Raw genomic sequence first — 27,905 nt, 5'->3', positions numbered from 1 at the left:
TTCTTTTTTTAATCAGAAAAAAAGTATCATATGCAAGAAATATTATGAGTTTAATCATTATTAAATCCCTCCTATAAAAACAGAAACAAGATCTACATTAATTTAGTATATTTCCGGATTATGAACTTCTCTATTTACTAATCAGTTTCTTAAAGAAATAACTATTTGATAATGTGTGCTTTAATTCACGTCTATAATAAGTTGCCAAAAAAAGTGTTAGAAAATTTTCTCTAAATAAAATCATTTGACGAGATTGAAATTAACAAAAGTTAACGAATTTTTCGAAATCCAAGATTCAATGATTAATATAAGAGGATATATTGAGAGTTAGAATATACTATTTGATAGTTTATAGTTTGAGAGGACTATTGATTTCAAGTTTAAGCATCTTATTAACAAGTGTTTTAAATATATTTATTATGAAATTAATAAAAAATATTTTTTATAAAAATATTTAAATATACTGAATTTTTAAAAATATATATTATATATATTTTTAATCAATATTTAAGAATATTTATCTAAATCTAATACTACTACTTTTTATTATTTCACATGTAATGAGGTGCGCACGGTTTCATGCAAATTCCGAAACCAACACCTGGCTGAAAGTTGGAACTAAATGGATTTGAAAGGTTGAAATCGACAATTAAAAAAACAGAAGAACAATCCACGTGTGCATAAGCTGTATTATTTTTCAATTGATTTCTGTCTCTGATTTGAAAAACAAATTCATGCAACTTTTAAAGGTCTTCCAGCGTTATTCTAATTTGAATTAAAATATAACATTACAAATAGATAAGGAGCTATTTATTATTTAAAAGAAAGACACTCCCCAAAGTAGTATCGTAATGTAATGGAATTGATAAAATGATGAAGTGGAAAGTGAAAGGGTGCTTAAAGCATTAACCCGAAGTAGTTACTAGTTACTATTAACATTGCTTTTCTTCCTTAGCCTTGCTTCCCCTATCATATTGATATTGGAATTGCCAGCCAAAATATAAGAATAAAAATTTTCGCTACTAAACAAAACGCGATCACTTCTCTCCTCTCCAGCCACCGTAGCAGTCCAATAATCTCCACCGACTCCGTTATGGACAACTCCGGTTTGTCCTTACACTCTTATATCTCACTTACGTCCATAATAGCGCTTTTTCTTCTATTTCATTCTCTCAATTTACAGTTACTCCGTTTTGCAAAACTTTTTTACGTTTAGAATTCGAATCGAATCTAACATAGAAGCTTGCTGGTTTCACTTGTTGCGAGTGCTCGAAAATTCTCGTTCCCTATGCTTCAATTTGTGCATAATCGCATGGATTCGGCGGTTCTGTTGCTGTGCTTACAATCGCCGCGGTTATTTTTGCTTTCATCTTTTATTTTCCTTTTGGATTATGTTTATTATTGTGTTATGGCCTTAGAAACCTAACCGATCTATGGCGGTTATTAAGTTGGCAGCTATATAAAATGAGGTGGTTTCAAAGGGCTTAAGCATGGAGAATCTACATGATCCATAAGCTTAGTTAAAATTTGAGTTTGTAGTTATGTTTGAAATTACTTTGTTCTGAAAATAAATTGAACTTAATCTGTGAGATGCAAGCCAGAAGCTGTGTTTAATGAATTCTGTGAGGTTAATGGCTTTGATATGCTTAAAACTTTTGTTCGTTTGCTATCTTCCTTTTTTTGATCTAGATTGGTAGGAGGTTAATTGGCTAGTTATTGTGCTACACCTGGTTCAATGAGATAGTTCTAGAAATAAAACCTAAAAGAGAGACTTGTTTTTTAATTTTGTATTGTCTCGAGTTTCAACACTGTTTTGACGAGTAAACAAAAATTTTGGACAGTACATTGATCTTTAAATGACTACTGGCAGGAAATCCTCAAGATGTGGTTGTGCCACCAGTTGAAGGTGTTGCTGGAGGTGGTACAGCTTATGGATGGAATGATGGTGGCACACATGGCTTGAATCATCTCAAGGGATCAATTGACCCTACAGAAATTCCAACTAGGGATTTGGTGCATGTATGGTGCATGCCAAACTCAGCAAACGTTGGACCACAAGATATGCCTAGACATTTGGAGCCTGTTAGTAGTTTCATCTTATCTTGCTGCAGTGGCTTATATTCATATTCATATTCGCTTTCTAGTAATATCATTGTGCTTTATGTGTAAAATTTGCTGCAAACTACATACTACATGTTTTCTGTAAGCACGAGTCTGCCAGTGATTGTTGTTTATGAATAGGAACTCTGCAAGTAATAATTGAAATTTTTTTTGTTTCATAATTTATCATGTGTGACAGTAACTTGTAAATTGACTTTTGCCTTCATGTTTACACAATAGCATGCTTAATTACACTTAATGCATGTTTCAAAATGGTTTTGTATCATATGGTTAATTAATGCATGAGTTTGGCATGCCAATTTATAATTCTATGAAGTTAAGGATATGGGTAGAATATTGCCTGACAGATACATTTATGACTTTCACTTTGGAACCTTAATGTTCTTTACCTTAGGTTCAAGGTTAGAGTTTGTGCATAATGAAGTTGTAGAATCATATTGGACTGACGAAATTATGAACTTTTAATCATTCACTATTTTGCTTTATCTTGTAGATAAACTTGCTGGCAGCTAGAAATGAGAGAGAGAGTGTGCAAATAGCTATTCGACCTAAGGTTTCATGGGGTGGTTCTGGTGTTGCAGGGACTGTGCAGGTTCAATGTAGTGACCTATGCTCCCCATCTGGAGACAGGTAGGAATTTTTCATATTGTATGAAATAAATACATGATTTAATTTGATTTTATGTTGACATCAATTTTTGGCAGACTGGTTGTTGGGCAGTCACTGCTGTTGCGGCGGGTGGTGCCCATTTTAGGTGTACCGGATGCTCTTGTTCCCCTTGATCTTCCAGTCAGTCAAATAAGCCTATTTCCTGGGTACTTGTTGGATTAACTTTTTATATTTTTCTTCTACTGCTGTGTGCACAAGATGCTGGATGGTTGACTACTTTTCACTCTGTTTTTTGGCATTTTTTTTGCTTCTTCAGGGAGACCACTGCTCTTTGGATATCCATTGATGTTCCAAGTTCTCAACCTCCGGGACAATATGAAGGAGAGATTATCATTACTGCTATAAAATCAGATGCAGAGTGAGCCTCTATCTTTAAATAATTCTGTTCGTTATGATTTTGTGTTACACATTTTAATTCACAACTTCTTTGTCAACATTAACCACTGCCCAGATCTCATATTCAAAGTGGGAGCAAGGTTGAGAAACATGAATTGTATAGGGAGTTACAGGGCTGTCTTGACATTGTTGAGCCCATTGATGGAAAACCATTAGATGAAGTTGTGAGTTTTGTTTTTTCTATCACTGTTTTGTATATTGATACTCTTTTTGACCTTGGTGTTATTTTTGGGGTTTTCTCATAAATGTCTCTTTTTTAGGTTGAAAGAGTGAAATCTGCAACTACATCTTTAAGAAGGATTCTTCTATCTCCATCATTTTCTGAATTCTCTTCAGATAATGGATCAGTAGATGTAATGGATGAGGATGCCATTTCAAATCTCTCTCTGCGGATGAAACTAAATCTGACTGTTTGGGAATTTGTACTTCCTGAAACTCCTTCGCTTCCTGCTGTTTTTGGTGTATCCTCTACCCATATTAAATGCCAGACAAGTAAACCCATTTTATTTTACTTTCTCTATTTTTTGTAACGCCTGTAGAAAATTCAAATGGCATTTATATTGTCTCAGTTGGATTATTAAATGCTAAAAACTGACGGCTTACTAGTTAATTCAAGCAAACTCGAGGAGTGAAGCTATTGCTGCTTTTTGTTCAATTAGATTACTTGTTTCACATTTTTTCATTTCACTGACGCACTTTGGGTCTACAATTTTGTGAAACAAGGAAAATTTACCCATTGCACACTTCATTGTTTCCTTTACTATACACTAGATATCTGATACTGTAATTGAGGATCGCTTTGGCGTTCAACAAGGAACAGCTGAATGGTATGAGGCATTGGATCAGCATTTCAGATGGCTTCTTCAATATAGAATCAGCCCCTATTTTTGCAAATGGGCTGATGGTATGCGTGTTTTGACATACACAAGTCCATGGCCAGGTACTTTTCTGAGGCAGTAAGTTGGACAGTATCAATTCCAAAAGAAGAAATAATAGCATTGATGAAACTTCCTTCTTGCCATTGTAGCGGATCATCCAAAGTCAGATGAATATTTTTCAGATCGACGTTTGGCAGCATATGCTGTGCCATATAGACAAGTAGTCTCCGGGTATAGAGTCAGTTGTCCCCGTTCGCTTCTGTCAGGTATATTTGCAATGAAAACTGATGAGATTCAATCCACCTGTTGATGTGCCACAGTAATGATGCGGCGAAGGATTACTTGCAGAAACAAGTTGAGATATTGAGAACCAAGACTCACTGGAGAAAAGCTTACTTTTACTTGTGGGATGAGGTATAAATATGCAATCCTACCATTTGCAATACAATAAGAATTCTGTTCTAGGATCACAACCTAGTTTAGATCTACCTGTATCCTAACTCTGGATTGGATAGTGCTACTAAAATAATCAGTCAGGTGACACTTGCAGTAGTCATGCTTTCCTGTTGAATTATAAATTAATAGCTTCATTATATTTTTACTGTCCTTAGTGGTATAACTGTGAACCTGGTCCGGTTTACCATGATAAGCTGATTTGCTTTCATAATTTTTTCCAGCCACTGAATTTGGAACAATATGATTCTGTTCGCAATATGGCCAGTGAGATTCATGCTTACGCTCCTGATGCTCGTATTTTAACGACTTATTATTGTGGTAAGTGATATTTTTGTAATGACCCTATCATTATCTTAAATCTTATATGTTTAGACTTCATGATAATTTCTCCCTTATGATGTCATTTTTGGTTGTTTCTCATCTTGGCCATGGCTTATCTAGCAAATGCGATTTTCAGAATGACCATATTTTAAATGGTTGTAATTGCTGACTGTAATTATATCCTAAATTAGTTGGATAATTGGAGCTGGTGTCGTCCTGTTGTTCTTTACAGTTACTTGATCTCAGAATAGTTTTGCTGGGGCTATGACTTCAGTTTCTTTCTGCTGAACATTTCCCATCTTTGGTCTTACATATTACTGTATGAAAAGTCATATTCTCTCATTTATGGCAAATTGAACCTTAATAATAAGATTTTAGTTAGAATGGTATGCATTGTTTACTGGCACACCTTGGGGTTTTAATGTTCTACTTCTACCTGTCACTAAATCTTCTTGGTTGGCAAATTCTGACTTCAGTCAGATTGTATTTAACAGTAATCCATAAAGTATTGTGTGCACCAGGGAAAATAGTATCACAATCTGTATGTGTGTTTATATGATGCCCATTCACAAATTGGCGTTGTTGATTATTGCTTTTGCTGTATGTTTCTGATGATTGTGGGACATGCTTCTACAATAAACTTTTATCCCAGCTTTTCCACCTAATCCTTTCATTTTAACTTCTGTAGTTGATTCTTTTTTTTTTTTCTTAATGTAATTATCTTATTCTATGATTCTTGTTTTATGTAGGACCAAATGATGCCCCTCTTGCGCCTACTCCATTTGAGGCTTTTGTGAAAGTTCCAAGTTTTCTACGTCCTCATAATCAAATTTATTGTACAAGGTATCGCTCTTTATTGACTGTATAGCTACCAAGAGTTTAATACACTTATTTTATCATGCACTTCAGTCTAATATACTATATGCTTAGCTTTGCCTATTTTTGACCATTGATATGGCTAAAAATATATTGAAAGTTATATTTTTTACTTTTTCATTTCTTCAAGAGAGATTAGTAGGTTTTTTATTATTATTAGTTTTATTTTTACTACTTCAGGACTTGAGGACTTTCATTTTAAGGTGTTTTTCCAGTTGAAACTTTTAGTATATCAATTTATAGTTCTTTCTGCCCTTACTTACCTTTCTGAAATCTTTAGTGATGCTATTTCCAGTACTTTCTCTGTCCATTTAGGGTGAAACAACTTTTGGAATCTCAATTTATGGATTTATTTGGTGAAGCAATTTTCAACAGTCCACTACACTAAAATGTTCGTGGTTAAAAATATAGCCCATCATATCTTGCTAATTTTTTTTTAAGGATTCTGTCATGTACATTGGTTATGTTTTTTTGTCTGGTTGAGAGGTTAAAAATATATCCCTAGAATGTTCCTTCTCCATTTTCATTGACACCATCCATATTTTTGAAACTTTTGTGCTGCAATTCATTTTCATATTCATTAGCAATAGCATTAACATAAAAATGTAACTTGAATTTCAGTTAGGTAAGTTAGGTTGCTGAAAACTATTGTTTGGATACCTTGATGGGCTTATTTCTCAAGTCTCTTTTTTTTCCCTTTGGAAGAAATAAATTTTACCATGGTGAAAGATTAAACAGGGAGGAAAGAAAAACAGAAGTCTTCTTTCATTAAGCATGCTAAGAAATTAGATGCCTCTTTGCAGTGAATGGGTTCTGGGAAATCGAGAGGACCTGGTTAAGGATATTATTACTGAATTACAACCAGAGAATGGTGAGGTAATATTATAATTTCATTTCTTTTTACCTTTTTCTGTGATTTGGTTTCTGCACTAAATTTCTGCTGAGTTAGTTGATAGTTATTGTTCCTCATCAATGCCATCAATGCTGGTTGAAAAAAATCTCTTAACCAAGTAAGCACCCTTGTATGGTATGTGATTTTTCATAATAATGGCTTAAGTCTGTACCTGTTAGTACTGAGGCAGGTCTCTATGTTCCTTTCTAGGTTGCTTTTTCCCTGTTGTGTCTGCCATGCTCTGGATTTTTGGAAACAGCACTAGCATCAACGTTTTAGGATAGATACTATTAATATTATGACCTGGACCAGTTTCATGATTATTTCCTTCAAAATTTCAGTGTATTAATTGTCAAAACCAAAGCTCAGGTTGCCTTCTTTAAGGGACACATCATGCTTTCTCATGTATTATAGGATGCTAAAGTCTCTGCCTCTGACATGCACTTAGACACCTGTGGACGATGTATCTAGCATTTTTCTCCAATGTTAATTGTGATGTGCAAATTAAATATTTGTGAGTGATGTCAGGTGCCCAGGAAGCCTGGGAGGATTTGAAAATCTTTAGTTGGGCTGGAACTCCTATTTTCTTCAATACTCATCAGTCAGCATGATTACTTTGATGCAAGCCTAACATTTTTCTTCCCCTGGACATTTTTGGCTAAAAAGGGTTATTTTCACCAACAATGACTAAATTTATAATCCTTTTATAGTTGGTGTATTTATTACCGAAGTAATTCGTCTGTTGCACTGGATACTTATTCAGCCCAAGAAATGGTCTATGTTTACATGCATAATGACTAATATCCTGGACCAGAAGAATCACGAGTAATGCATATTACAATGCTTGTTAATGTCATGCTGGTGCATATATTCTTATTTACTCGTACGGTTTTGTTACAGGAATGGTGGACGTATGTCTGTATGGGACCATCAGATCCTCATCCAAATTGGCATCTTGGAATGCGAGGCACCCAACACCGTGCTGTCATGTGGCGTGTGTGGAAAGAGGGTGGCACAGGATTTTTGTATTGGGGGGCTAACTGCTACGAGAAGGCAACTGTAGCCAGCGCTGAGGTGAATGTATAGCTTGTTTATGGTATCTTACCTCAAAAAGTAATGGAACTTTTAGAACTTATTAATCCTGTATGGATATTTTGATTATTTTCCAACAACCAATATATTTTTGTGGACAGATAAAATTCAGGCACGGCCTTCCTCCTGGAGATGGAGTTCTATACTACCCTGGTGAGGTGTTCTCAACTTCTCATCAACCAGTGGCTTCTCTTAGACTAGAGCGCATACTTAATGGCTTGCAGGTAGAACATTTATCTTTTCCTCATAATTTGGAATTTATTTTCAACATGTGTATTTTGATGAAATACTTGCCTTGATATAAATGTCATGGATAACAACCCAGTATTCTTATTTACATGGTTTGCATGGTCTGTGCTGGCATAAGTTTTAAGTGGCTTCTCTTTTGTATTCTGATCTTAGATTCCATTTTTTGTGCCTTTGTTTAGGACATCGAGTACCTGAGATTATATGCTTCAAGATATGGTAGGGACGAAAGTATTGCGCTTTTGGAGAGGACAGGGGTGTACTTTGGTCCTGAGCGTTATACGATGGATCATATGCCAATTGATGCAATGAGGGGACAAATATTCAATGCCTGCCGTTCATGAATTGTTCTGTTATTGATACTGCATAGTTCGAGTGGTTCATTTGGCGACTGCTCAAAAATTCAGGCGTCAGCATCGAACTTTCAAAGATGCGCCTATTGATGTAGTGCCTGAGTGAAATTCTTGGAATATCACTACATGCTGCACAATTTGAACTCTGTAGATACAGAACTTGACAGTGATATACATATATACATTCGTAACGTAGTTAGATGAGAGATCCGTTGTTCATCGCCGAAATATGCCCTTCAACAGTACATAGGATCAGTGATCAATTACAGTTATAGTATGTTTGGATCTACATTATATCAGACGAACGCGCACAAGAAAGAGCACCTTCTCTGAATTATAGACGTACGTTAGATGCCAGTCACCGCAAGAAAGAGCACCTTCTGTTTCATGTACCTGCTACTTTAACATGCTTGAAACGAGAGAGAAATTGGTAAGACATCTAATACTGTAAACTGGTTGAACTAATAAGCGCTAAAAGGCCAACTCTACTAATAGATTAATATAGTATGCGGGTCTCGTTAAGTAAAGGGTAAACTTATGTTATTTGATGGATCTACGCATAATTCATCGACACTAGATTACGGAAGAGTGTTAGAAGGGCATGTTGTTTGTAATCTTTACCTAGGTCAAATTTGTTTATTTAGTATTTTCAATGTTAATTTACTTTGAATTTGATTGCCTTCGAGCTAGATCGTGGCAATAGAGTTAAAAGAATATAAATAAAACTTTGTTGTTATTTTTTTGGTTGAGTCTTTCATTTAAAAATATGTATAAGTTTTTATTAAATGTGTCAAAAATTAAATCATTATGTAATTGTGATAGTAACGACAAATTACAATCATACGACGCTTCGTCCAACAATGACGAGGAAATGTCTCTCGGAACTAGTAGCGGTATGAGGCCAATGTAAATTACTGAAATTCTGCAATTCAGCAGTCTTATAAGCGATTAAAGCTAGGGAAATCCGAAATCCTATGGATGAATTCTACTTTTAAACAGATCTGTCAAAGGTTTGTGTCAGAAATTAGGTTGAGCTTACCTCGGCAAGATATATGTCAAAAAACAGTTTCAAATCCTGTTAAAAAAACATTTTACTAAAAAAGGTTTAAATTTTGAAAAGAAAATCTTAAATGGCATAAAATGAAAATTCAATGAAAACTTTATACAGTATATCCGGCCTGGTTTCCACACCTCCTCGTCTTTGCCTTTAACTTTTAGCTTATTTTTAGCCAACAACATAAAGCCATGTTAATTTGTATTTCGTTACAAAGCTTTTCATACTAATGGGCAGCACTCTTTTCCAAAACTGCACTTTTTAAACTGGTTTAGTTTTTCACAGAATCCAAACCATTAAGAGGCCTACAGGCTCCTGTGTCCCCGCTCGGACACTCAGCAAGGACGAGTAGAGTCAATACAAATTTTGGACACGACGTCATGTGATGCATGAATAAGAACGTCATGCATCTGGTTGTGAAAAAAAAAACACGAATGTCATACATAGATGAATACATACTATAGTAGTTTGTTTATAAGGCAATGTACATTATAATTTTGAACTTAAACTTCGTTAAAATATCACATTTATCAATATATTCGTGTGTGTGTGTGTGTGTGTGAAGCAGATTGGCCAAACCACTAAAGGCCCAAGAAAGACATCATCCATAAAACAAACTTCTACCACAGTGGACCAAAAAAGAAATCTTTTTGTTACTATCAGCTAAAAGACACAATTTTGTTTTAATATTTGAAAAATACTTAACAATATTTTCTATATAATATTAAAAATCAAATTTTTTATTAAATGATTTATAATAAAACTTTTATAAATATTTTAAAAACATATTTTTACCATCTTATTAAGTATAACAAATATTATTTTTTATTTACTTAAAAGCTACTAGTTTATTAATTTGTAAAATTGCCAAAAAAAAAAACCTCTAAAACAAATTTATCATACGATTGAAAACTTTTATCCACATTTAAAGCATTTGAAAAAAAATCTAAGAAAATTTTAAAAATAATAATTAAAGGAAGAGACTTAAAAATAATTACAGTGAACAAAATTTTATGTGAAAATTTATTTATATTAAATAAAAAAATTTATTACAATATTTTCAAAAAACGTATAAAAAAGATAAATGTAAAAAAAACATAATATGTATACTGAACTTCATTTTTAAGCTTATAGATAAATAATTAAAAATAATATTTTACATTTTAAAAGTATAAATATAGAATACATATTATATTTTAAATTGAAAATATATATATTCGCGACGAAATGGACTTGATGGGACTATGAAACACAGCTGTAACGTGCTGTAGGTTTTTGGGACCCCAAGCTTGCTTGCAGTTTGCATAATGTCAAAAAGAAAAAAGGAAAAATGTCCTGACTAATCATTTCAATTTTGATTATCTTTTTTTGCTGCTTTTCAACCCTTTCCTCATTCAATCAATTGATGCGAACTTCCAAGGCCCACTCTCCTCATGATGGCTACTAAATTTAATTCATAGAATTGTGTCGTTAATTGTAAACTGTTAATTTCATGTTTACCCCTATTGTCAGTAATGCTCTAATTGATCACGATCTTCTGCAATTCAATTTTCAATTGCCTAATATCCCAAGCATGTTAAAAGGAATAAAACAAATTACTACAAACTCGTGTTAAAAATGGTGTACTGTCTATTCCCAGTCAAGCATTGATCGAATTGCATGCCTAATACTAGAAATCTATGATATTTGTGCTATATGTCACAGTCCTTCAGGAGCAGCTGTGATCATGAAATTCAGTTATTATTACAAGATTGTGACTAACCAACACCTAAAATAACTTAATTTGATTATTATACCACTGCAGGCAACCACCCAAAAAACAAAACAGAACAGTGCAACTGTGCAAGGAGAAATCTGACCAGCTATAAGAATTTGACTTACATGGATACAATTTAATAAAAGTTGAAAATCATTTCATGCCTAAAATCTATCGTATATCTCCAACTATACGAGCAGAAGGTAAGCCTTTTAAGATTTTAGATAAAAAAAAATCAATGAGAACCAAATTTGTTTAGTTTTAAACAAGAGGATGTTGTTTTGTTTTTTAAAAAATAAATATTAAATTAAATTAAATTAAAATCAGAAAGACTACAATAGAATGCACTTTTGCATTTTTAAAGCATCAAAATAAAATGTTTTTTTCATGTTTAAATAACTCTTATTTTAATCAAAGATACAAAAAAACCCAAAAACTACTCCAACTTTACAGATTCTGGAAAGTCTTGTCGAGGCCAGTTTAAGATATGCTACAGATGCCTATCCAACGGTGCTTTAAGAAAAGGGGAAATTACATATGTAGAAAAAATGATACACAAAATTCAGAATAAAAAAAATGACATAATATATTACTAAATGTTCTTGTCATTGTAATTTGAAAAGAAAGAAAAATAATAAAACCTTGTTACTAATTATAATCATAGAGATATTTATTCTTGTCTTTTGAACAAGTGACGAACCTTAAAAAAAAAAAAAAGGCTGATAGTGTTCATACTTATACGACATAGCAATCTTGCCATTATGATTGTAATAATTATAAGCATAGAAGTTTGGTTTACGTCCAAAGTTGAGACAAAAAGAAACGAAAAAAGCGTTGAAACAACCGTGGTGGCAGTGTAGTGTAGTAGCTCAGCTGGCGATTTGAAATGGATTTGAACTTTGAAGCGTGTTGGATATGCTTCCAATTGCAATTGAAATTCCATGCCTAACCCTTTTCTCTTAAGCTCCACTTTCCAGTTGGTGGGTCCCAGACACACCATTCACTCTTTTCATTCTCATTCTCAAATCTCAATTCTCCAGTGTTCTTCATTGTACCTTTGCATCCCAAAAGACTAAAACGCCCTTCACTTTCATCTTTCCATCCTTTCGAACAAAAGCAATTCGCCTTTTCAGTTTACATTTCCAATAATCTTATTTATACTCATTTGCATATTGTCATTTAATGGTAATTTAACATTTTCGTGCACTTTTGTTTTTTAAATTTAAATTATCAAACAATATAATGCTACTAAATTAACAGTCCCTTGCATATACTGTCACTGTGTGTGTCGTATTTCAATCTACATTTATTTTGTTTCATATCCATCACTTTTCAGTTTTCAACGATTATTGGTCGAGGGACTTGGAGGGGAAATGTTTATTGGGCAGAAGTTAATGTTTTTTTTTATAAATTATAATTTTAAAATATTAAAATCATCATGCTACAAAGTTTTTTTTTTTACTAAACTATCAACTTTTATTCGAAAAATTAAATTAAGTTTAATAAATAAAAATTAGAATATATCCCTTAATTTAGTAAAAAGATTGAAGCTTTTAATGTAGTAGTTATTATTTTTTACTTTATACATTGTTTTATAAATTTTTTAACAGTGAAATAATCTTTTATTTTTGTCAAATAAATAATTTATACTTTACAAGCAACATTTTGGATCTGGATTCAGTTGTCGCCAAATTTTTTTACATGTTTCTATATTTTTCTTAAGCAAAAATATAAATTTTTGTCTAAATACACGATACACTTTCTGCAGGGACTGCACTGGATCCGAACCCCAATATTTTAGAGCTTAAGATTAAAAAATATTATACAACACGTTATTATTTTTTTTATGCAATTCAAATATATAGTTTTAAAATCACTTACCCATCTAAATAATTAAAAATACGATTGAGTTGGATTGGAATCGACAACCGTGGTAGATGAAACCCCAAACGACGACGAGGTGTGAACGCCTAAAAGCCAAGTCTGAAATCAGCAGATTCATCTATGATTTCGCGGAAAACCTTGTAACGGTGGATGTAGCACGTTCATGTCAGGTGGTCCTCCTTTCACTGTATAATCTATCAAATTTTATTTATTTATTTGTATTTTTTTATTTTATTACTTTTAAATCTCAACATAGTAATCTAAAAAAAAGTTTAAATATATTTTATTTTGTATTTATTGTAATATCAGTTACTAATAACCTAAATTTCGAATCGTTATATGAATAATGGTGATATATATTGATTTAAATATATTTTTTACAATTTCATTCTCAATCTTAATTTTTTATAATGTATTCTTATTTAATATAATATGTTTTTATTAATAATAAAAATCTATTAGTTTATTGATTTTTATTTAAATAAAAATATTTGTATAGTGTATAAAAATTACTAATAAATAATTTAAGTTTAGACAAATAAACTATTTTCAGCTGCAGTTTTATTTTATTTTATGTACTAAATAACAAAACTCAGAGGAGTGTTGCATTTTGTTTTTGTGGCAATGTAACCATGTAAGCTAGTTCATCACTAATGAGAACGAATTGAGCCTACTATAATAATTTTGGTTTATCTAAAAGCTCGTACCTGGTTCAGACTGAGTAACCCCGTTTCTCACCTCTAATAAAAAATGAAATACAATAACTGAATCAAAATATTAGAATAAAATTAGGATAGACTTTTTTTTAATCCTAAATTTGATGTAGAGTATGATAATAGGACTTGTTGTTTACAAGAAAATATTTTTTATAGTCTTTTAATGAGAAACGCTTGTTTTAATACAAACGTGTGGTTTAGATTACACTATATACATATTTTAAATTTTTAATTATACTCTACAGTTTAAAATTAATTATAACTAACTTTAATTTAAATGAACACTAAAAATATGAATTAATTTATTTTTAACTCAAAACTTTATAAAATAAAATTAAAATTAAAAAGATAAGTAAAGCAGGCCTGTAAAACAAATTAATCATATATACAAAATAAAGTAAAATAAAAAACATCTTATCGTCTTATTTTAAAAATATTAACAAGTCTAGTTAAAGAATTAAAGAAATATATATATTATTTTTAAAAAAATTAATAAAAATATTATGATAAACATTTAAAAAAAAAAAGGCGCCGATTAAAAAAATTGTAGGTTTTTTCCCGCTGTGAAAGCGGAAATATTGGTTTGAAAAAATGAAAAATGGTAAAAGAAAAAGAGTAGTTGGTGCAGAGGTTCTACGGAGTGGACTACACGACAAGCACCGCTCCATGGTTTACTCCCAACAGAGGTCATTGATCCCCTCCTTCTAACACGTGGACGGTGGGATTCGCATTATTTGCCACGGCATACTTGGTGCCCACCCTAACCCTATTCACATCATTTCATATCCCCACTCTATTCTTCTGTTTTTTAAAAAATGAAAAAACACCTTGCCAATTCTTTCTCCTTCCTAACTTAACCATGGTTAGCTGGCGCCGTTTTAGCCTAGTTAGTAGTATCACTACAATTTTGTAATGCATATAATCCTCTTTTCTAATTAATTTCTCTCTCTATTCCAGTTTTCCAACTTCCTCACCGCGCCGTCTTATAGGACCGTCGTACACACACCGGCCGAGAATGTTGAATGGCCCCTCATTGGGAAGAGAAGAGAAACAATCATCTACTTTCACTCTATTCATTTCTCCCAAACCAAATTCTCTATCTCTACCAACACAACAATCACATTTAACTAGAAAGAGACACACACAGTTTATGATACTCTTCTGTTCATTCAATTAATAGAGCATAGCAGCTATGACGGACCCTCCCAATCCTTCACCAATCACACACTCTTCACCTACCTCTCTCTCTCTGTTAGAAACCTCACCTCAACCACTCCCTCCTTCCAAAAAGAAGCGAAGCCTCCCTGGAATGCCAGGTACATCTCCTTTTTACATATAGTTAATGTATTTTTTTAAAGTAAAACACTTTCAATTTATTTGTCCTCAATTATAATAAATTATCTTACATGCTTTAAGTACTTATTTTCAGTTTGAGTCACTTGCGCATATTCATTCATTATTATTCAATGAATGTTATTTTGGATATTCCCTTTTCTCAGATCCAGACGCTCAAGTTATTGCTTTATCACCAAAGACTCTGTTGGCCACCAACCGTTTCGTCTGCGAGATCTGCAACAAAGGATTCCAACGCGACCAGAACCTCCAGCTTCACCGGCGAGGCCACAACCTGCCGTGGAAGCTGCGTCAGCGAGGGAGCAAGGAAATCCGCAAGAAAGCCTACGTGTGTCCCGAACCTTCCTGCGTCCACCACAACCCCTCTAGGGCGCTGGGTGACCTCACCGGCATTAAGAAGCACTTTTGCAGAAAACACGGCGAAAAGAAGTGGAATTGCGAACGTTGCTCCAAGAAATACGCTGTGCACTCCGATTGGAAGGCTCATATGAAGACCTGCGGTACTAGAGAGTATAGATGTGACTGCGGCACCTTGTTCTCTAGGTAACAAAATCTAAATCTAAATTAAATTTAAAATGTTTCTTTTTCTTTTCAAATGTAATGTCCCTAATAGTAATATACTAATATGTATCTTCTTGGTGGATTGTGAAAATTGAAGGAGGGATAGCTTCATAACGCACCGAGCGTTTTGCGATGTATTAGCTAAAGAGAGCGCCAGGGCCCATGTCCAAGCCCAAGTCGGGGCTTCTTCGCCGCCTACGCCTCCGCTTACTCCCTCTACCACTGTGGTGTCTCCGACTCTCTCCATTCAGAGCTCAGGTAGGACCAGCACTTCGTTTCATATTTGCCCTTGCGATTTTAGAAACGTTTTCGTCAACTTTCAATTTGCTCAAGAATTTTAGGTAAATTTATACTAGTAATAATGGGTTTTATAAGCATGACGCAGACATGATTTGAACTCGAAGGATGTGTTTTTTGTCTCGTTCCCATGAAGCTGCTTTTTTATTTTTAAGTTTGTTTTCTTCTGCTCTTTTTAAAACTGGCAAGTTAAGCAGTAGTTGGTAGAAACAAACCCAGTAGAAGGTCAGGACTCAAGACGATGGATACGTTGTGGTCTGCACCCTCCCGAGGATAGATGAATTAGAACAGCTAAGATTTTATTTGTTTTTAGTTTATTAAAATGATCAACAATTAACTTCAGAAGAACCGATGTTTAAAAATTAATTATATTTAAAATGTCCCTGGAAAAATTTATTATATTCAGGTAACCAAATAAAAATATTTTTGAAGTACAATAAATATATGTTTGTTTGTAAAAAATGTTTTCTTTCAATATTATTCACTCTAATGGTCAACAAAATTAGCCAAAAAATAAAGTTGATTTACTGTTCATGTTCCACCAGAATTTCTTGGCAGCCAGGCACGAAAGCTGTATCTGTGCTGATACTAGGGGTTTAGCTCTTTATTAGTTCGGGCGGGATTGTTAGAGAACGAAAAGATGAGGTTGAGAATAACAGGAAAGACCACTATAATTGCTGCCCTTTTTAATTTCAAGCCTTTTAACTCTTTTTTCCAGTTATAATATAATTATATAATCATATTCAAGAAAGAAGCTTTTTCTTTTTCTTTTTCTCTGTGTCAAACTGTTTCAGGTTTATTTATCTATTTTTACAACTTTTCTGCAATTCTTATCCCTCGTTCTATGCCATCGACTTTTTGCTTTTGTTAAACTTTTTCTTCATTGGCCATAGAAATTCCGGAAAACCCAACGAAGATGTCGCCGCCGTCTTCGAACGCAACGTGTATAGTGAACGGTGTGACAGGCAGCACCCCTTCTACTTCAACTTGCAGCACTGTTTTTGCAAGTGTGTTGGCATCGTCAACAACAACGGCGACTCCTATCCAATCACCCTCAACTTCCTCATTCTCCAATCTCATGTCAAGCATGGCTCACCCGGAATGCCCCAATAGCATGTCTAGTATGACAGAGCCCACATCCCTCTCTCTCTCCACACCGCTCTATCTCTCTAATAATGACCCACCCCTCTTCACAGCATCTCCACAACCCGCATTATCTGCCACTGCGTTACTCCAAAAGGCAGCTCAAATGGGTGCATCCAATGCATCCTTGCTTCGGGGTTTAGGCTTAGCAGCATCATTTTCCGTCGGTAAAGATGACAGTGTTGGCACCCCAACAATACAATGGAACGGCCAAGTAAAGCAAGAGAATCACCCAGTGGTAGATAATCTTGGGCTTGGGCTTCCCTGTGGGAATGGGGGTGTAATGGGCCCGTCTAGCTCATTTGTTGGCCCGCCCATGACTCGTGATCTTCTTGGGCTGAGCATCGGTGACGGGGCAAGCAGGGGCGGTCTCTCTGCTTTACTTACTTCATTTGGAGGGAACTTTGATTCATCCGGTGAAGGAGGAGGACTTGGGCAGTAGAAAACTAAGAACTGCTTTGTTAGTTGCACGAACCAACCCTTCTTGGGGTGGTCAGTGGGTCTTTTCTATAGGCCCCCCGTAATTTTTGTGACGGGTAAATTAGCCAAGTCTCTTGCTATTCGGTAAAATGATAGGATAAAAATCACATCTATTAGAAAATGCTTTTTAAATATTTATGTATAAATGTCTTTTCACTTTGTCTATTCTGTAATAAGTGTGCTGTTGTCCAAATGTACATATGCCCCTCCGCGGTTTTATTTTCTATATATTGCCTTATTCCATGTTGATTCTTACTCCCAGTAGTATATCTTTTCTGAGATTTGGGAAGCGTTTATTACACGTGTTATGAATTGGAACCGTAAATAAAATATGGTTCTGTTTTATTTAGTTTAAAACAAAACATGAAAATAAAAAAAAAATTTATTAAAAATGAAATTAAATAAAAAGATAAAAGTAACGTTTTCAGTCTTTAAAGTTTAATTTGTATTAGTTAGACCTTTTATCTTTTAAATTTTAGTTCAGTTCTCCTCTTTGTTTTTTCTTGTAATTTTTCTGATTGATATCACGTCACTCTATTTGAATAATGTGATATAGTTATATTGGAGAGAGAAAAATGAATAATTTAATTAAATAAAAGTATTAGAATTTACTGTGGGATTCATTAATTAAATTTGATAAAATTTGTGTTTATTATTTTAATATATTATGTTTTTAATAACACGAGAAAGTCTAAATTAATTTTTAGTTAGTCACATTTTCTCTCTTTTCCCTCTATATATAATATACTTGTCTTTAATTGCGAACCGTCATTTTGTTTTCCGTTGTCATGATCAAGTTTTATGTGAACATTTGCTTTTTCACACTGAAAATAAACGATTTTTTCTAAACTAATATAAACATCTCCTTTCGTGTTTCATTGAACCACCGACCTTTTATCGTGATCATCTTCTATTTTAAACCGATTTCCACTCTCAAATTTCTAACCCACGCTCCATCATTAGCGAAAACCACAAATATTCGTAGACATGCATTTCTGTGAACTCTAGCTACACTACTCTTTCACTTATGTCCAAATAGAACTGCTATCACTTACTTTGTCAAAACTTACTCCGCAGATCTCACACGCTATCACTTATATTTTTCTTCAAAGAAAAAACTATATGATTTTAATAAGCTATATTATTTAATATTAGTCAATACTTAACGAAAAATATTCAGATTTTCTCATGTTAGTAAATAAAAGATGATGTTATGATAGAGAAAAAGTAAAAACTAAAATTAGTCAAACATCCATGAACTAAGTAAATAATAAAAAATGAAACTATAGTTATCTATTTGTTTAAAAACTGTAATTATTTATGTTATTATCTCTCATAACATAGTATTATTATGTTACAATAATTGGAGAAAAAAATATTAACCAAATATATATTTTTTATCATCGTTCGAATTTTTTTTATATATATTAAAATATGACAATTTTAAAAAATTTACAGAAATATAGAATTTAAAAATTGTCATTAATGATTTTTAGATTAATATCATTTTATTTATATTAAAAATATTTAAAAAAACAAAAATTATCAATGACAAATTTTAAAGTAATAATAACATTTAAAAAAAAATAGTTAAAAGTCCTCCATAGCGATTTTTAAAAATATTATATTTTTGTAATTTAACCAAAAAAATTATATTTCTATAATTTTTTTTTTTTAAAAAGCCTCATCGTTCACTCTTTTTTTATTATTGATTTGAACATGGCTTTGAAAAAAGTCTTCTCTCATCTCTTTTTTTCTAAAATAGAAAAAAGTTGAAAACAAGTCTAAATTTGATTGGTTTCAATGTCAACTTGCATCGTTGGCAACATTAATGTTTGAAAATGGATCGGATGGCGGTGGTGCATGTCAATTCTGCAGCGGGTCCTGCTTCTGCATTATTTTGTACGTAGAAAAATAATGTCAACTTTCAAACTTGTCTCCGGTTAGCGATGAAAAATGGAAAGGTTTAGACAACTATTACATCACTCATTTTATACTTGCTTTTTATTCAAATTAAAATGGAGAGCTTTAGACAGGTATTACTGTACTCATTAATATTAATAAAAAACGTTAATTAAAAATAAGATATGTATCTTACGTAAAATATAATTCAAAATTATCCATTTTTCATTATGAAGTATTACAGATAAGAATCTTTAATCTAATTCAAAAAATTATATTCAAATTGAAAACAAAATAAATATTATGCCAGTGTTAGTAAGATTGAGTAGTATAATTATACTTGCCACGCTCACACTTGCAAAACTTTTACAAATAATTGCTTATACTTAAAATCATACTTATTTAATGGATAAGTATCCTGCCTTACCTATTGCAAGTAAGGGATAGAAGAGAAGAGTCAACTCAAAATAAAAAATTAGGGTGAGGAAAAGGTTGGCCCAAATTCATTGCATGCTAGTTATTAGGAGCCCAATGAGTTATTTGACCCATTGACCCAGCCAGGGTTTAAAAAAAAAAAAACATGATCAAGTAAGTACTGAGATAATCCTTGATTTTGGTATTCGTTTGTGATAAATGGTTAATGGCTGAATGACATATCTCTAAACAAACCAGTGAGTGGAATAAGGGCCTCTCGAGATTGATGTAATTTGTCAAATGCTGGCACGTACTGTGCTTGAAAGTATAATAGGTGAAATATAGTAACTACATTAGCCGTAGCTTTACTTTGTTTGGTTTTTACGAAGATAAGAGATTGGTAGGGGCCACCGGGCATCGTAGTTTTCCTTCATTTTACCTTTTTCCAAAGCCTACCCTGCATTTTCAGGATGAATTCATTATACATATAGCTTTACTTATGTTTGCAATTTAGACCCTTTAGTTACTATCTCTGTTCAACGTAGTCCCCACTGCCAAGTATCATCACTTACGATACTCTTTACTTACTTCTAAATTGCTCGGTTATGACATCCCTTACATATGTTAGCACCAAGTGACGTGTATTTGCCATTGCAGACCCAACACAAAACGTTAGCCGAGCAAACTCTTCATTGTCTAATTTAGATGGTAATTGACTGTAGTAGTGCATTCGACACTAACGTTGGTTTTCAATTGAAATTGACAGAGGAGGGATTAAAATGAGCCGAGCCTGAAAATGCAATTTTAAGAACTTATTAAGGCATTTAGTTAATTACAATTGGCTCTAGCATATAGGTACTTGCTTAACCTGACATTAATATTTTGGTGGCTTAGTATTTGCCAGTAGATATGAATTCTCATTCGTGTGTTTGGATTTACTTTAAAAATTTAGTAAATATGAATTCAACAAATAAACTAGATGCATGTTGCAAAACTACTCACACTTCCTTGAAATTCGTTTGTACCGGCGAGACCAGACCATGCAAGAAAATGTAATTTCAGAAAAGCGCCAAATGGTTCCACAAAGTTTTTTAATTCTTTTGTTGACAAAACCGCAACGATTAATTAGGTATGTCATTTCCTTTTCCATATCGGGATGTTTCTCATTCAATGCCGAATCAATAAGCAAACGAGGAAACATCCAAATAAGAGTGAGGATAGCCACTTGCAGCGCAGCGCGTCAGCATCTTCCAGTTTTTTCTTATCTTCATGCCTAATTGGAACCACGTGACAGCTACTAGGAGGAAGTAACGGGTATTTGCTCGTTTCCTTTTCTGAAAAATCTTGAATATTAAAAATCTTTTCATTGGTGCCAATTCTAAAACTCTTTATGCTTATAATCATTTTTAATTGTCTTGTTTTATTTGGCGAAAACGCGATTCTCCAAGAAAAAGAGGAAACAACGAGAGGCTGTGGTGTCTCGAGACTAGTCATCATAGTATAGACGGGGGATTTAATTAGTATCACAAAAAATATTATGCCAAATCCAAAACATGGAGCATGGCGCGTTGGTTATCACCATCAATACTTCCAATTTATCCTTTTGAAAATTTCGCAGCCTATCCACATTCACTCGTAATTTGTGGCTTGGCAATCGCTATTAGATTTCCCTGCCAATGGCTAAACATTGTCCTCTTCCACTTCCTCTTCCTCGCTGTTTCTGTGCTCTTCACTTCAACAATTTGGCGCCAGCTTTGAGTTGTGAATTTCTCTTATTATTATTATAGAATGGAGAGATTTTATTATTCTCAACGAGAGAGCGTTCTTTTAGGGTATAATTATAATAATAATAAGTCCCTAATAGAGAGGGCGTCGTCGACGAATCCGAGCACGCCGCAGAGAAATTGGGACGTTGATTTCACGGACGTCTTCGGGGGGCCGCCACGGCGGTCTTCGGTAAATGAAACGCGGCAGAGTGTGAGTGAGTTGGAGGAGTTGAGAGGAGAGGAAGGGGAAAGTGGTTGGTGTGAGAAACCAGTATTTGGGGAGGATAATGGAAACAGAAGGCGTTTCCCAAACAAGAGCAATGACTTTTTTTATGACATATTCGGAGGGGAGGAGTCACCGAGCGTATGTTCGACGCCGAAGAAGCGCGTGGGGGAGTCTTTCACGGCGAGAGTGTTGAGTCCTGCACGTCCTCTGCCTCCTGCTGCTGATCCCGTTGGTTTCCCAGTACCATTCAGGTTTCACCTTATGCAACTCACTTCTCTTTTTCGATTACAGGCTTACAGCACTAAGAATGAGGGGGAGTTTGGTTTTGCCTTTTTAGACAACTCTTTTTATATCTATTAATACATTAAAAATAATTAAAAAAATCTCTCTCATTAATTTTTTTTTAAGTTAATATCCCCAATTATAAAGCTGTGCAATATTTAATACAATGTATAATTTATTCAGCCTACGAAGTTTCGTAACATGCAATTTCACAGTGTGCATGTTATATAGTTGCATGTTCTATAAATCAATGTTTAATAAGTTGATTTACTACACCCGACAGTACATTTCTATTTGGAGGAGATCTGGCCTCGTTTTTAATAACTTTTATCATATGTTGCATACTTTATTTTAATTTAATATTTATTTTATAATTGTTTGATAAATATCCGTTTGTGCGATCTTATAACTTATTTATATTTTTTAAAAAAGTTATTGTAAAAAAGTATTACCATTATTTTATAGTTTTTATTTATTAAAAATATAATTGTTATAATTTTTAAATCATATTTTAAAAAAAAAGAATTGAAAAACAAAATCACAAACAGGAAGATCCTTCATTTAATTTAGCAAAAAGAAAAAAAATTTGTTAGCAAGTTTTAGTCTAAGTTAAATTATTTAAATAACTTTCTTTATTGATCAAATATAAGTAGTCTAGTATTATTTTTTTTCAACTTGTCAATTATCCGCTTAAATTTTATATTTTTTAATTTTGACAATTTGTTCCAGAAAAAATGTACTCTATACAGGGAAGGAAAAGGGTTTATGGTGTTGTACAATAATATAATCTTCAATATCAGCAGTTCATACTTCACATGGGCATTTCAGAAGCACATCCATCTATTGTAATGTTTAAATAAAAAAATAAACACAAAGGGTCGTTGATAAAATATGTATGCTATTTGACTTTTCAGTTATAAATAAATACTACAACGTAGTGCCTCTTTCCTTATTAATAACTTCTTATCATGTGTAGCAATGTGAACTATCTACTAACCCCAGTAACGTGAGAAGTTCATGTTTTTTTACTTCGAATTTCAAAGCAATGCTTTAATGATTTGTTCTTGTTTCGTCTTCAATTCAACTCTGATACTTACTCCTACCACTTTCAACTGAGCAGCCTTCCAGCCAAATTGACAAATGGGGTGGACCTTCCAACATTTGGTTCCCCAACTAGGAGTAGGAACCCTCTCGACAACATCGACGATGGTATTGCTGGTTCAAATGGATTAGGCTCTTCAGATTCTCATCTATCTAGATTTTCAACCCAGTGCAAGGAGTTGAAAAATGATTTAAACCCACATTTCCGACAAAGTCTTCTTTCACAGGAATCTTCGAACATGAGCATATCAGATCAAGCAGACACAGGAAGCAATATGAAACAACAGATATCTATTAGTGAAGTTTCACGTAGTACCACTAATTGCGAGTTCCATTTCTCAATATACAAATGGGCAAGCAAAGGGGTACCGTTGGTGATGCCTTTTAGGACAGAGAGAGCCTCAAGGACAAAAGAGAAGGTTAAACTTGAGAGATGCTCAAGCGCTAAGGAATGGAAGATCAATGAGATTACCCCACAGAATCCTATAGCAAACAAGGGTTCTTCTTTGCTGATTAATAGAAAACAAGATGTGTCAACTACTTCCACAGCTACTAAAAAAGGGGCCGATTCGCATCAAATTGTGGAACAAATACTTTCTGCCAAAGCTCAATCAGATACATCGAGCAGTCCTAAAACTGTTACTAAAGAAGTTCCTGGTAGTTCTACCTCGTGTGACGATGGAGCAGTAGAATCAAGTACTCATTCTAAAACCGAGATCGGCTTCTCTGGAAAAACTGTAACAGCAAACCAAACTCAGAAGCTTCAGCCCAAACAGCTACATTCTCTGCTGAAAGAAGATGATGAGAAACAAGGTGAAGCCATCTTCAGCATTTTGTTCTCTCTCTCTCTCTCTCTACATATGTATTTATGTACACACACATATTACTACCTTACCACCCCTTGATGCTGTTCTTCATTTCGTATGTCAGATTGTGATGAGGTGATTATAAGGGAGAATGAAGAAAACAAGATCAAAACCACAAAAAAGTTATCTGCTATTTTTGATGTTGCCGTGAATCCTAAGAAACAAGAAGAAAAAGTTTTATTGAGAGATGTAGGACATAGCAAAGCTTCTTCCGAGGGTTCATTAAACTCAGGTGAGAATATGGGGAAAGGTCGAGTTAAAGGAAAGGTCAAAGAATTCGTTCGAATTTTCAACCAAGAAGCTGTAACAAAGCCCAAAGTTGATTTCAAATCTCAACTTCTGGGTTCTATACACAAGCAGAGAGATGCTTTAAGGACAAAGATTGAAGTAAGTGTTGTCACAGCTGAAGAAGATACTAGAAGAGAAAACTCACATTATTAGAAGGATGTAGATAGTTTGAGTATGCTTTAGTGAGAAATCTCATGTTATTCTAGTTTCCCACCAGTCTAGGTGTTTAAGATTTCTTTCTATTCTCCCAGGTGGAAGGTAATCATGAACAATCCAAAAAGGACAACTCTGCCACAGAGACTACCAATACCTTTGCTAATAATTTGTCACATCAAGACGATAACTCAATGTCAGGTACAACTTAGTTATCCAAATTTCAATATTCCATTTGTTGAGATTTGATTTTCGAATATACTCTTCTTTATTTGTAACATAGTAAAAAGAATATAGCAAAACTTTAAAAATTTTATGTATGTGGCCTACATCATCTAAAAATAAGATATATAATTGGAGGCAGATTCTATTTAAAATTCTTATGTGGTCATTCATTACATGCACATGCACTGTTCTTAGTTATCTGTTAATTCAGTCTTTAAGTTCTCTTCACTTTATTGATAGTGTAAAAATTTTATGCTTTCTCATTGATTAACTTCGAAACTCTGTATATGATTTGGTGTAAATACTTGATGATTAAAATTATGTGATGGAACAACTTGATTTTGTTACCAGCAATTCCTGATATATCGTTTGCTGTTGTTGGAGATAAAGACGAGTTCTTCCATGGGAATTTCATGGTATCCCATTAAGTTCCTATTGTAGGTGTTAAATTTGTGCCTTTTATGTGCCTTTCATTGATAAGCTCCTGACTTGGGTTTTGCAGATACGAGTAATAGCCCAAGATGAGGGCGAGATCTTACAAAACCAAGAAACTCAAGAAATCCAAGTAATTTGCAACTAACCTAAACATGCTTCGTTTGTTTCAATTTTATAGAACAACGAAATTAAGTATATATACCTCTGCATACAATGTAGGTCATTGACAATAAGATACAACAGTGGTCTAAAGGAAAGGAAGGAAACATACGCTCCCTGCTATCAACATTACAATACGTAAGGAAAAAAAATATAAAAAAAAAAAATTATATATATATATATATATATATATCCTTTATTCCTTCCCATTCTTATCCTACTTGATTGAAATTTATTGTTCTTGTTTGTCAACAAAGATAAAGCATTTTATGATTTGAAATCATAGTTAGAGGTTAGTGCTTTGAAGGTCCATGGTTCTATGCCTAGTTCTTGCTGTTATCAAAATGACATTGATCATGCATAAAGGTACTTTGGCCGGAGTGTGGCTGGAAGCCTGTGCCTCTTGTTGATATAATTGAAGGGAATGCGGTGAAAAGGGCATATCAAAGAGCTTTACTGTGTCTGCATCCAGATAAGTTGCAGCAAAAGGGTGCCGCTTCACAGCAAAAATACATTGCAGAAAAAGTTTTTGACATTTTACAGGTAACGTTTGTGGTAACTGATTAGCTTTGCAGCCATTCTATCTCTCTCTCTCTCTCTCTCTTTCGTGGGCTATGTCTAAAACCTTCCTTAAAAGTGTTCATACACATTCCTTGTCTTAACATTTATTTTTAACTTTGAAGTACTGATATGAGCTTTTTGCTGGATGATTTTTATCCAAAAGCTCCTGTGTGCCAAGTCAATTTGCAGTTGGAAAGAAAATAACAATTTTTTTTCCCTCTTTGGTATAATAGGTCATCTTAAGAACACAAGCAACAAACATAATCCTGAACTCTAATTGCAAAGACTATTTTTCTATCATAAAATAATCGGTTCTTTTGTATACAGTCTGGCAGATTTGGTATGAGGCCAAATTTCGGATGCAATTGATTAGGATCATTCAAGTTACCTAATACCAAATGGATAGTGCATTCAATTCTTGAATCTTGAGACGTGCAGAAGAAACCAGCTTAGCTAATGACATTCTAGATTTATGTTCTATTTTCAGCATTCTTCTTCCCTAGCTTGTAACCCAAGTTATAGCGCTTAATATTTTGCAGTGCAGAGAGAAAAGCAACTCATGATTATTTTCCTCCTACTTACTGAAATCTTTCTACTCCATTGCTAACCATCAAACCGTATTATGTCCTCAAAATGAGAGGCACATACATATTAGCACAAAATATAGTAGATTATTAATAATGGCTGTGCTGAAGACAAAGTCATGCTAATAAATATTTATTTGATAACATGTGCACTGTGACTGTGGTCAATTCTTAGGAAGTCATTCAAATGTAGTAAATGATTAATATGTCTTATCATGATTGACAGGTGTATTTTCATGCATACTTTTTTTTTTTAACAAAAACTGAATTAGATGACCATGTTTTACAATGCAGGAAGCATGGACACAATTCAATATATTTGGTGTACTCTAATTTTGTCAATACCATTATTAAGAAGTTATCATTGATACAATTTGTAATATAATATAAATGATCCGAGTCTTCAAATGTGTAATTTTCTTTTCTGCTATGCATCCACCAGTATCTTTTCCCCCCTCAACACATTAGTTTAGTTTTTCTTATTGATACGTCTTCTGCATGATAAATGTATATTTACAGGTAATGCAAGGCAACTGACCCCAGGCTATATAATCTGCCCGTATCAGCTTTCTCTCGTTAATTTCTGTATATTTGTGATTTCTATACACTGTTCGTAATGATACAAATTGTTAAATACGCACTTCAACGCTCCGCTTTGTTAAATCGTGGTTTTCTTTAGTGTGGGTAACAAAGCCCGCACAGAAACGTACGGGGTAGAACTTGGGCGATATGCACTGCCCCTTAATGGTTTTGTCTTTTACTTGTTTGGGACCGTTGCTAGATAAATTGCTCATTATTGTTGTAAGTTCCTAGTAAAGCGTATATAACAGCAATAAAATCTTATTACATGCAATCAAAATTAAAAGCTCATTAAGATTTACAAATAAGAAAACTAATGTATACACAGTATATCATATACCTCGTGTTCAATAAATAAATAACCCAATGTGATTTTTTCAATCAATGAGTTAAACCTAATCTTAATTTATTCATTAATGGGTCATAAATTTCTTATTTACACACTCAGATCATGCAAAGTCTAAATTAAAATGCCAAGGCTCAAATCAAAACCGATGTACACGTTTATTTTCATAATCAAGATTGTCACTTGCATATTCAAATTAACTAGTACACAGATTCAACTAACTCAACGTTTTTACAGCGTGCATCTGAATCCCTACAAAATTGCAGTTTTGTCCCAATTTAATTCGTGACTGTTAACAAATGCAGCCTGAATGTAATAGCCCATTGTTAGATAATATTGAGCAATTCCTTTTAAAGGACGTTGCTGCTCGTTAGGGGCTTCGGTCCCTCATAAGAACCCCAAAAAAAAAAAAAAAATCTCGCCTGAGCTTGTTCTACCTAATGCAAAAAACATTAAATAAATAAAAAGAATAGG

At 33.5% G+C, this 27,905-nt stretch overlaps 3 protein-coding genes across 11 annotated transcripts; all 3 read left to right on the top strand.

The window, feature by feature from the left end:
• Nucleotides 1–978: 978 nt before the first annotated feature.
• On the top strand, nt 979–9,034 carry LOC113864942. Of its 3 annotated transcripts, none has more exons than XM_027499198.1 (16): nt 979–1,106; nt 1,871–2,082; nt 2,615–2,751; nt 2,826–2,936; nt 3,047–3,148; nt 3,242–3,350; nt 3,447–3,647; nt 3,958–4,126; nt 4,214–4,295; nt 4,385–4,478; nt 4,742–4,838; nt 5,591–5,684; nt 6,521–6,593; nt 7,510–7,683; nt 7,803–7,925; nt 8,130–9,034. In XM_027499198.1, the coding sequence occupies exons 1-16, from the start codon at nt 1,094–1,096 to the stop codon at nt 8,289–8,291; spliced, it is 1,953 nt and encodes a 650-aa protein (XP_027354999.1). In that variant the 5' UTR covers nt 979–1,093; the 3' UTR covers nt 8,292–9,034. The 3 variants fall into 3 exon arrangements, with proteins under 3 accessions (XP_027354999.1, XP_027355000.1, XP_027355001.1); XM_027499199.1 differs by having other exon boundaries at nt 8,162–8,299; XM_027499200.1 differs by lacking the exons at nt 7,803–7,925; nt 8,130–9,034 and having other exon boundaries at nt 6,521–6,588.
• A 5,592-nt stretch (nt 9,035–14,626) lies between these two features.
• Nucleotides 14,627–17,803, top strand: LOC113865546 (zinc finger protein ENHYDROUS-like). 2 transcript variants are annotated; one of them, XM_027500186.1, is made up of 5 exons: nt 14,864–14,941; nt 14,972–15,026; nt 15,210–15,606; nt 15,722–15,882; nt 16,815–17,803. In XM_027500186.1, the coding sequence occupies exons 1-5, from the start codon at nt 14,903–14,905 to the stop codon at nt 17,504–17,506; spliced, it is 1,344 nt and encodes a 447-aa protein (XP_027355987.1). In that variant the 5' UTR covers nt 14,864–14,902; the 3' UTR covers nt 17,507–17,803. The 2 variants fall into 2 exon arrangements, with proteins under 2 accessions (XP_027355986.1, XP_027355987.1); XM_027500185.1 differs by having other exon boundaries at nt 14,627–15,026.
• A 3,642-nt stretch (nt 17,804–21,445) lies between these two features.
• On the top strand, nt 21,446–27,898 carry LOC113864667 (J domain-containing protein required for chloroplast accumulation response 1). 6 transcript variants are annotated; one of them, XM_027498646.1, is made up of 9 exons: nt 21,449–22,103; nt 23,255–24,048; nt 24,166–24,488; nt 24,641–24,743; nt 25,119–25,183; nt 25,270–25,332; nt 25,422–25,499; nt 25,728–25,904; nt 26,250–27,898. In XM_027498646.1, the coding sequence occupies exons 1-9, from the start codon at nt 21,649–21,651 to the stop codon at nt 26,289–26,291; spliced, it is 2,100 nt and encodes a 699-aa protein (XP_027354447.1). In that variant the 5' UTR covers nt 21,449–21,648; the 3' UTR covers nt 26,292–27,898. The 6 variants fall into 6 exon arrangements, 5 of the variants coding, with proteins under 5 accessions (XP_027354451.1, XP_027354452.1, XP_027354447.1 ...); XM_027498648.1 differs by having other exon boundaries at nt 27,026–27,139; XM_027498647.1 differs by having other exon boundaries at nt 21,450–22,103; nt 26,801–27,898.
• The last annotated feature ends 7 nt before the right edge of the window (nt 27,899–27,905 follow it).

Source organism: Abrus precatorius, unplaced genomic scaffold, assembly GCF_003935025.1.
Source record: "Abrus precatorius isolate BTA unplaced genomic scaffold, Abrus_2018 Scaffold4, whole genome shotgun sequence".
Classification (NCBI taxonomy): domain Eukaryota; kingdom Viridiplantae; phylum Streptophyta; class Magnoliopsida; order Fabales; family Fabaceae; genus Abrus; species Abrus precatorius.
This window is presented reverse-complemented; position numbering and strand designations above follow the sequence as displayed.

Coding starts and splice junctions, on each gene's coding strand:
- LOC113864942 (XM_027499198.1), top strand. Junction 4,479..4,741: donor ACTTTTACTTGTGGGATGAG/GTATAAATATGC, acceptor AATTTTTTCCAG/CCACTGAATTTGGAACAATA. Junction 6,594..7,509: donor TACAACCAGAGAATGGTGAG/GTAATATTATAA, acceptor GTTTTGTTACAG/GAATGGTGGACGTATGTCTG.
- LOC113864667 (XM_027498646.1), top strand. CDS start 21,649: ATGGAGAGATTTTATTATTCTCAACGAGAGAGCGTTCTTTTAGGGTAT. Junction 22,104..23,254: donor GGTTTCCCAGTACCATTCAG/GTTTCACCTTAT, acceptor TCAACTGAGCAG/CCTTCCAGCCAAATTGACAA. Junction 24,744..25,118: donor AGACGATAACTCAATGTCAG/GTACAACTTAGT, acceptor TTTTGTTACCAG/CAATTCCTGATATATCGTTT.
- LOC113865546 (XM_027500185.1), top strand. CDS start 14,903: ATGACGGACCCTCCCAATCCTTCACCAATCACACACTCTTCACCTACC. Junction 15,027..15,209: donor AAGCCTCCCTGGAATGCCAG/GTACATCTCCTT, acceptor CCCTTTTCTCAG/ATCCAGACGCTCAAGTTATT. Junction 15,607..15,721: donor TGCGGCACCTTGTTCTCTAG/GTAACAAAATCT, acceptor TGAAAATTGAAG/GAGGGATAGCTTCATAACGC.